This window comes from Lepidochelys kempii, chromosome 5, assembly GCF_965140265.1.
Source record: "Lepidochelys kempii isolate rLepKem1 chromosome 5, rLepKem1.hap2, whole genome shotgun sequence".
NCBI classification, from domain to species: domain Eukaryota; kingdom Metazoa; phylum Chordata; order Testudines; family Cheloniidae; genus Lepidochelys; species Lepidochelys kempii.
In genome coordinates this window covers 28,592,200-28,601,927 of record NC_133260.1, presented here as the reverse complement: position 1 = coordinate 28,601,927, position 9,728 = coordinate 28,592,200, and the positions used below count along the sequence as shown (strand labels likewise).

At 48.0% G+C, this 9,728-nt stretch overlaps 1 protein-coding gene across 1 annotated transcript; it reads right to left on the bottom strand.

Moving 5' to 3' along the window:
- Positions 1 to 5,109: 5,109 nt before the first annotated feature.
- On the bottom strand, positions 5,110 to 7,060 carry LOC140912021 (uncharacterized). Its single transcript, XM_073346168.1, has 2 exons — positions 6,467 to 7,060; positions 5,110 to 5,879 (listed from the first exon to the last, which is right to left on the bottom strand). Exons 1-2 carry the CDS (start codon positions 6,870 to 6,872, stop codon positions 5,338 to 5,340), a joined length of 948 nt encoding a protein of 315 aa, XP_073202269.1. The 5' UTR covers positions 6,873 to 7,060; the 3' UTR covers positions 5,110 to 5,337.
- Between the last annotated feature and the right edge of the window lie 2,668 nt (positions 7,061 to 9,728).

Genomic DNA, 9,728 nt, shown 5'->3' with positions numbered 1-9,728 from the left:
GGGGACCTGCATGAAAACCTCCTAAGCTTACTTTCACCAGCATAGGTTAAAACTTCCCCAAGGTACAAATTAATTTTATCCTTTGTCCCTGGATCTCCACTGCCACCACCAAACTCTAACTGGGTTTACTGGGGAACATAGTTTGGACACGTCTTTCCCCCCAAAATCCTCCCAACCCTTGCACCCCACTTCCTGGAGAAGGTTTGGTAAAAATCCTCACCAATTTGCATAGATGACCACAGACCCAAACCCTTGGATCTGAGAACAATGAAAAAGCATTCAGTTTTCTTACAAGAAGACTTTTAATAGAAGTAAAGGAATCATCTCTGTAAAATCAGGATCGTGGATACCTTACAGGGTAATTAGATTCAAAACATAGAGAATCCCTCTAGGCAAAACCTTAAGTTACAAAAAAGACACACAGAGAGGAATAGTCATTCTATTCAGCACAGTTCTTTTCTCAGCCATTTAAAGAAATCATAATCTAACACTTACCTAGCTAGATTACTTACTAAAAGTTCTAAGACTCCATTCCTGTTCTATCCCCAGCAAAAGCAGCATACAGACAGACACAGACCCTTTGTTTCTCTCCCTCCTCCCAGCTTTTGAAAGTATCTTGTCTCCTCATTGGTCATTTTGGTCAGGTGCCAGTGAGGTTACCTTTAGCTTCTTAACCCTTTACAGGTGAGAGGATTTTTTTCTCTGGCCAGGAGGGATTTTAAAGGGGTTTACCCTTCCCTTTATATTTATGACATCTTCATAAAGTTGTTTGCACAAGGAAATACTTCCATAGCTTTTATAATTAGGGCCCTACCAAATTCATGGTCCATTTTTGTCAATTTCATGGTCATAGGATTTGAAAAATAATAAATTTCATGATTTCAGCTATTTAAATCTGAAATTTCACAGTGTTGTAATTGTAGGGGTCCTGATCCAAAAAGCAGTTATGCGTGGGTGTCACAAGGTTATTGCAGGGGGGTTGCAGTACCGCTACCCTTACTTCTGAGCTGCTGCTGGTGCAGGCACTGCCTTCAGAGCTGGGCACCTGGAGCGCGGCGGCTGCCCAGCTCTGAAGGCAGAGTTGCTGCCAGCAACAGCACAGAAATAAGGATGGCATGGTATGGTTCGCCTCCCTTAATTCTGCACTGCTGCCTGCAGAGCTGGGCCCTCAATCAGCAGCCACCACACTCTGCCGCCCAGTTCTGAAGGCAGCAGCACAGAAGTAAGGGTGGCATGGTATGGTATTGCCACCCTTACTTCTGCACTACTGCTGGCAGGGCACCACCTTCAGAGCTGGATGCCCGGCCACCAGCTGCTGCTCTCCGGCTACCAGCCATCACTCTCCTGCCTCCACTGAAGGCAGTGCAGAAGTAATGGTGGCAATACTGAGTCCCCCCCCGAAAATAACCTTGCAACCTCTCTGCAATGCGCTTTTGGGTGAGGACCCCCAATTTGAAAAACACTGGTCTCCTCTTTGAAATTTGCATAGTATTGGGTAAAAGCACACAAAAGACCAGATTTCATGGTCCGAGACCAGATTTCATGGTCCTTGATGCATTTTTCATGGCCATGAATTTGGTAGGGCCCTATTTATAATTACAGTTTTGCCACTCTTAATCCTGATGTCAATAGTTCTAACTTTTCAATTGTATTAGAAATTGATGTAGCCATATGAAAAGATAGAGGGAAATTGGATACATAGGTGTGCTTAGCAAAACAGAGCACAAAAGAACAAAGAGAAAGCCAGGCATTGAACAGAAACCAAGAACAAAGAACAAAAGAACAAAGGAGTTGCTGTACTTTTTAAATTTGTATTGTTATTTTTCATGCTTAATTCTGAAATACTGGGGGCAACTGAAAAAATTTATTTGAAAATGAATGTTTTTATAGATGTAATAATCTGTTTGAATAAAGATATAGTTATTGCAGTCAACTTGATCAGTTGGCAAGAGCAAACAGGACAAATGCCCACTTTTGTCAAAAAAGTGGGGTTGGAGGAACGTGCAGGGGTAGGCAGGGCTTGGGTGGAGGGGTAGGCAGGGCTCAAGTGAGCAGTGATGTCAGCGTCAGCCCCACAGGGGAAAGGGGAGCTCGGGCCAGCCCCGCGATGTAGGGGGAATGAGCGGCAACTGGCTTGGGCCAAGTCCTTGGGGGGGCTCAGGTGAGGAGGTTGGATCAGCCCTGGGGGTAGAGCTTGGGACTTCCCACACAGTGTCCTGTTTTCCCTTTGGGAAATATGATCACCCTATGGAGTAATTCATATGCATGCAAAATACTGTTTCTTTTCATAAACAAAGTAAGATGTTCCCAAAACCAGAATCCCAAATCTGGATACCACTTAAACTTGGGTACGTAGGGAGTTTCGAACAAGGCTCTGCTCTGGGTTCCACATTTGGCTTCTATGAATGGGCTGAACCAAAATTTTGGTTCCGAATGACCACAAATTTTTGAGTTTTAAAACCCAGATCCAAATTCTATAGCTTAGGCCCATCTCTGCTTGAGTCATAGGGTATGTCTACACTACGAAATTAGGTCGAATTTATAGAAGTCGGTTTTTTTGAAATTGGTTTTATATATTCGAGTGTGTGTGTCCCCACAGAAAATGCTCTAAGTGCATTAAGTGCATTAACTCGGCGGAGCGCTTCCACAGTACCGAGGCAAGCGTCGACTTCCGGAGCGTTGCACTGTGGGTAGCTATCCCACAGTTCCCGCAGTCTCCGCTGCCCATTGGAATTCTGGGTTGATATCCCAATGCCTGATGGGGCTAAAACATTGTCGCGGGTGGTTCTGGGTACATATCGTCAGGCCCCCGTTCCCACCCTCCCTCCCCCCGTGAAAGCAAGGGCAGACAATCATTTCGCGCCTTTTTTCCTGAGTTACCTGTGCAGACGCCATACCACGGCAAGCATGGAGCCCGCTCAGGTAACCGTCACCCTATGTCTCCTGGATGCTGGCAGACGCGGTACGGCATTGCTACACAGTAGCAGCAACCCCTTGCCTTGTGGCAGCAGACGGTACAGTACGACTGGTAGCCGTCATCGTCATGTCTGAGGTGCTCCTGGTCGCCTCTGTGAGGTCGATCAGGAGCGCCTGGGCAGACATGGGCGCAGGGACTAAATTTGGAGTGACTTGAGCAGGTCATTCTCTTTAGTCCTGCAGTCAGTCCTATTGAACCGTCTTATGGTGAGTGGGCAGGCGATACGGACTGCTAGCAGTCGTACTGTACCATCTTCTGCCAGGCAGGCAAGAGATGAGGATTGCTAGCAGTCGTATTGTACCATCTTATGCCAGGCAGGCAAGAGATGAAGATGGCTAGCAGTCGTACTGTACCATCTTCTGCCAAGCAGCCATGAGATGTGGATGGCATGCAGTCCTTCTGCACCGTCTGCTGCCAGCCAAAGATGTAAAAGATAGATGGAGTGGGTCAGAACAAGAAATAGACCAGATTTGTTTTGTACTCATTTTCCTCCTCCCCTGTCTAGATCACACTGCAGTCACTCACAGAGAAGGCGCAGTGAGGTAAATCTAGCCATGTATCAATCAGAGGCCAGGCTAACCTCCTTGTTCCAATAACAACGATAACTTTGGTGCACCATTTCTTATTGGAACCCTCCGTGCAGTCCTGCCTGAAATACTCCTTGATGTACAGGCACACCCTTTGTTGATTTTAGCTCCTTGAAGCCAACCCTGTAAGCCGTGTCGTCAGTCGCCCCTCCCTCCGTCAGAGCAACGGCAGACAATCGTTCCGCGCCTTTTTTCTGTGCGGATGCCATACCAAGGCAAGCATGGAGGCCGCTGAGCTCATTTTGGCAATTAGGAGCACATCAACCACCACACGCATTATCCAGCAGTATATGCAGCACCAGAACATGGCAACGCGATACCGAGCGAGGAGGCGACGTCAGCGCGGTCCCGTGAGTGATCAGGACATGGACACAGATTTCTCTGAAAGCATGGGCCCTGACAATGCATGCATCATGGTGCTAATGGGGCAGGTTCATGCTGTGGAACGCCGATTCTGGGCTCGGGAAACAAGCACAGACTGGTGGGACCGCATAGTGTTGCAGGTCTGGGACGATTCCCAGTGGCTGCGAAACTTTCGCATGCGTAAGGGCACTTTCATGGAACTTTGTGACTTGCTTTCCCCTGCCCTGAAGCGCATGAATACCAGGATGAGAGCAGCCCTCACAGTTGAGAAGCGAGTGGCGATAGCCCTGTGGAAGCTTGCAACGCCAGACAGCTACCGGTCAGTTGGGAATCAATTTGGAGTGGGCAAATCTACTGTGGGGGCTGCTGTTATGCAAGTAGCTCACGCAATCAAAGATCTGCTGATATCAAGGGTAGTGACCCTGGGAAATGTGCAGGTCATAGTGGATGGCTTTGCTGCAATGGGATTCCCTAACTGTGGTTGGGCCATAGACGGAACCCATATCCCTATCTTGGCACCGGAGCACCAAGCCGCCGAGTACATAAACCGCAAGGGGTACTTTTCGATAGTGCTGCAAGCTCTGGTGGATCACAAGGGACGTTTCACCAACATCAACGTGGGATGGCCGGGAAAGGTGCATGACGCTCGCATCTTCAGGAACTCTGGTCTGTTTCAAAAGCTGCAGGAAGGGACTTTATTCCCAGACCAGAAAATAACTGTTGGGGATGTTGAAATGCCTATATGTATCCTTGGGGACCCAGCCTACCCCTTAATGCCATGGCTCATGAAGCCGTACACAGGCAGCCTGGACAGTAGTCAGGAGCTGTTCAACTACAGGCTGAGCAAGTGCAGAATGGTGGTAGAATGTGCATTTGGACGTTTAAAGGCGCGCTGGCGCAGTTTACTGACTCGCTTAGACCTCAGCGAAACCAATATTCCCACTGTTATTACTGCTTGCTGTGTGCTCCACAATATCTGTGAGAGTAAGGGGGAGATGTTTATGGCGGGGTGGGAGGCTGAGGCAAATCGCCTAGCTGCTGGTTACACGCAGCCAGACACCAGGGCGGTTAGAAGAGAACAGGAGGGCGCGGTACGCATCAGAGAAGCTTTGAAAACCAGTTTCATGACTGGCCAGGCTACGCTGTGAAAGTTCTGTTTGTTTCTCCTTGATGAAACCCCCCGCCCCTTGGTTCACTCTACTTCCCTGTAAGCTAACCACCCTCCCCTCCTCCCTTTAATCACCGCTTGCAGAGGCAATAAAGTCATTGCTGCTTCACAGTCATGCATTCGTTATTCATTCATCACACAAATAGGGAGATGACTACCAAGGTATCCCAGGAGGGGTGGTGGAGGAGGGAAGGAAAATGCCACACAGCACTTTAAGCACAGCACTTTAAAAGTTTACAACTTTAAAATTTATTGAATGACAGCCTTCTTTTTTTTGGGCAATCCTCTGTGGTGGAGTGGCTGGTTGGCCGGAGGCCCCCCCACCGCGTTCTTGGGCGTCTGGGTGTGGAGGCTATGGAACTTGGGGAGGAGGGCGGTTGGTTACAGAGGGGCAGCAGTGGCAGTCTGTGCTCCAGCTGCCTTTGCTGCAGCTCAACCATACACTGGAGCATTCTGGTTTGGTCCTGCAGCAGCCTCAGCATTGAATCCTGCCTCCTCTCATCACGCTGCCACCACATTTGAGCTTCAGCCCTGTCTTCAGCCCGCCATTTACTCTCTTCAGCCCGCCACTTACTCTCTTCAGCCCTCCACCTCTCCTCCCGGTCATTTTGTGCTTTCCTGCACTCTGACATTATTTGCCTCCACGCATTCGTCTGTGCTCTGTCAGTGTGGGAGGACAGCATGAGCTCGGAGAACATTTCATCGCGAGTGCGTTTTTTTTTCTTTCTAAGCTTCACTAGCCTCTGGGAAGGAGAAGATCCTGTGATCATTGAAACACATGCAGCTGGTGGAGAAAAAAAAAGGGACAGCGGTATTTAAAAAGACACATTTTATAAAACAGTCGCTACACTCTTTCAGGGTAAACCTTGCTGTTAACATTACATACATAGCACATGTGCTTTCGTTACAAGGTCGCATTTTGCCTCCTCCCACCGCGTGACTACCCCCTCAACCTTCCCCCCTCCCTGTGGCTAACAGCGGGGAACATTTCTGTTCAGCCACAGGCAAACAGCCCAGCAGGAATGGGCACCTCTGAGTGTCCCTGAAGAAAAGCGCTCTATTTCAACCAGGTGACCATGAATTATATCTCACTCTCCTGAGGATAACACAGAGAGATAAAGAACGGATTTTGGTTGAATGCCAGCAAACATACACTGCAATGCTTTGTTCTACAGTGATTCCCGAGTACGTGTTACTGGCCTGGAGTGGTAAAGTGTCCTACCATGAAGGACGAAATAAGGCTGCCCTCCCCAGAAACCTTTTGCAAAGGCTTTAGGACTACATCTAGGAGAACCGCAAATGCCAGGGCAAAGTAATCCTTTCACATGCTTGCTTTTAAACCATGTATAGCATTTTAAAAGGTACACTCACCAGAGGTCCCTTCTCCGCCTGCTGGGTCCAGGAGGCAGCCTTGGGTGGGTTCGGGGGGTACTGGCTCCAGGTCTAGGGTGAGAAACAGTTCCTGGCTGTCGGGAAAACCGGTTTCTCCGCTTGCTTGCTGTGAGCTATCTACAACCTCCTCCTCCTCCTCATCTTCTTCGTCCCCAAAACCTGCTTCCGTATTGCCTCCATCTCCATTGAAGGAGTCAAACAACACGGCTGGGGTAGTGGTGGCTGAACCCCCTAAAATGGCATGCAGCTCATCATAGAAGCGGCATGTTTGGGGCTCTGACCCAGAGCGGCTGTTCGCCTCTCTGGTTTTCTGGTAGGCTTGCCTCAGCTCCTTCAGTTTCACGCGGCACTGCTTCAGGTCCCTGTTATGGCCTCTGTCCTTCATGCCCTGGGAGATTTTCACAAAGGTTTTGGCATTTCAAAAACTGGAACGGAGTTCTGATAGCACGGATTCCTCTCCCCAAACAGCGATCAGATCCCGTACCTCCCGTTCGGTCCATGCTGGAGCTCTTTTGCGATTCTGGGACTCCATCATGGTCACCTGTGCTGATGAGCTCTGCATGGTCACCTGCAGCTTTCCACGCTGGCCAAACAGTAAATGAGATTCAAAAGTTTGCGGTTCTTTTCCTGTCTACCTGGCCAGTGCATCTGAGTTGAGAGTGCTGTCCAGAGCGGTCAGAATGGAGCACTCTGGGATAGCTCCCGGAGGCCAATACCATCGAATTGTGTCCACAGTACCCCAAATTCGAGCTGGGAACGTCGATTTAAGCGCTAATCCACTTGTCAGGGGTGGAGTAAGGAAATCGATTTTAAGAGCCCTTTAAGTCGAAATAAAGGGCTTCACTGTGTGGACGGGTGCAGGTTTAAATCGATTTAACGTTGCTAAATTCGACCTAAAGTCCTAGTGTAGACCAGGGCATAGTAATTTCAATATGCTAATGAAAGACACTGATGACAAGTAGTTGAATGGACAGGTTTCTTTGGCCCCTGCTGTGTCTCTGTCTCTGTGCCTACTCCTTTCTTAGCATAGCCAATGGGGAATTCAAGGTAAACACCTTATTATCCTGAGCAATATGCCAGAATAGTAGAAAAAATAATTAGTATCAGCCAAAAACCAGACAATGTTCAGATCTTGTACATTAGAAGAACTGCCTTAAGCTGTGTGTGAATTATTTCAAATTAAAGCAGATACTTGTTCCAGTTGGAAAAAAACAAAGAATTATTGTAGGCTCTGAGCCCCTGTGGAGAATCATCACCTGCTCCAGACTGAAGGCGTGATAGAAACAGGAAGTAATGTTTATTTAATACAGACAAGGAGATTAAATTAAGGCTGAACTTCTAAATGTAACTGTAATTGGTTAATAAAGTAGCTGGAAAAAAGCTGGATTTTACAAGCAGGAACTCAATTAATACACAGAAATAACACATTTAGTTATGCTTCCTGATTATCCTTGAGCCCAGCTAAAGGCAATGAAAAGGCCTGAATGCAGAGGGACTGTTTGCGTTCAGTTGCATAAAGAGTGGGTTGGAAGCCATGCGGGGACTCTCCACATGGCATGGCAACAGATCTTGAGATAGAATAGTTGGGTGATGGCTGCAACTCTGCAGACTGTTGGGGTTAAACCTATGTAAAGTAGTCAGTAAATCCCACTGCATCCCTCATGTTGCAATAGCAACTGCAGTGGGACTGCTTGGATGCTTAGAATCCTGCCTCCTTAATGGGAAACTGGATTATACCACCTAATTCCGCACAGCCTATTCACATTGGCTAAGATTTAACTCTTATTGCTTAGGGAGCAGGTGATCATTTATTAAACCAAGATAGAATCATAGACAATTATGGTTGGAAGAGACCTCAGGAGGTCATCAAGACCAACCCCCTGCTCAAAGCAGCACCAACACATCCCAGCCAGGGCTTTGTCAAGCCGGGTCTTAAAAACCTCTAAGGATGGAGATTACATTACCTCCCTAGGTAACCCATTCCAGTGCTTCACCACCCTCCTACTGAAATAGTGTTTCCTAATATCCAACCTAGATCTCTCCCACTACAACTTGAGACCATTGCTCCTTGTTCTGTCATCTGCCACCACTGAGAACAGCCTAGCTCCATCCTCTTTGGAACCCCCCTTCAATCATATGCCCCAGCTCCCTAATCATTTTTGTTGGCCTCCGCTGGACTGTCTCCAATTTGTCCACATCCTTTCTGTCGTGGGGGCCCCAAAACTGGACGCAGTACTCCAGACGTGGCCTCACCAGTGCCGGATACGGGGAATAATTACTTCCCTCCATCAGCTGGCAACTCTTCTACTAATGCAGCCCAATATGCTGTTAGCCTTCTTGGCAACAAGGCACACTGTTGACTCATATCCAGCTTCTCGCCCACTGTAATCCCCAAGTCCTTTTCTGCAGAACTGCCGGTTAGCCAGTTGGTCCCGAGCTTGTAGCAGTGCATGGGATTCTTCTGTCCTAAGTGCAGGACTCTGCACTTGTCCTTGTTGAAGCTCATCAGATTTCTTTTGGCCCAATCCTCCAATTTGTCTAGGTTACTTTGGACCCTATCCCTACCCTCCAGCGTATCTACCTCTCCCCCCACCTTAGTGTCATCTGCAAACTTGATGGGGGTGCAATCCATCCATCATCCAGATCATTAATGAAGATATTGAACAAAACCGGCCCAACTGGGGCACTCCGCTTGATACCGGCTGCCAACGAGACATCAAGCCGTTGATCACTACCCATTGAGCCGGATGATCTAGCCAGCTTTCTATCCACCCTATAGTCCATTCGTCCAATCCATATGTCTTTAACCTGCTGGCAAGAATACCGTGGGAGACCGTATCAAAAGCTTTGCTAAAGTCAAGGTATAGCACATCCACAGCTTTCCCCAAATCCACAGAGCCAGTTATCTCATCATAGAAGGCAATCAGGTTGGTCAGGCATGACTTGCCATTAGTGAATCCATGTTGACTGTTCCTGATCACCTTCCTCTCCTCCAAGTGCTTCAAAATGGATTCCTTGAGGACCTATTCCATGATTTTTTGGGACTGAGGTGAGGCTGACCAGATTCTCCTTCTTCCCTTTTTTAAAGATGGGCACTATATTTGCCTTTTTCTAATCATCCAGGACCTCCCACAATTGCCATGAGTTTTCAAAGATAATGGCCAATGGCTCTGCAATCACATCTGCCAACTCCCTCAGCACTCTTGGATGCATTGCATCTGGCCCCATGGACTTGTGCATG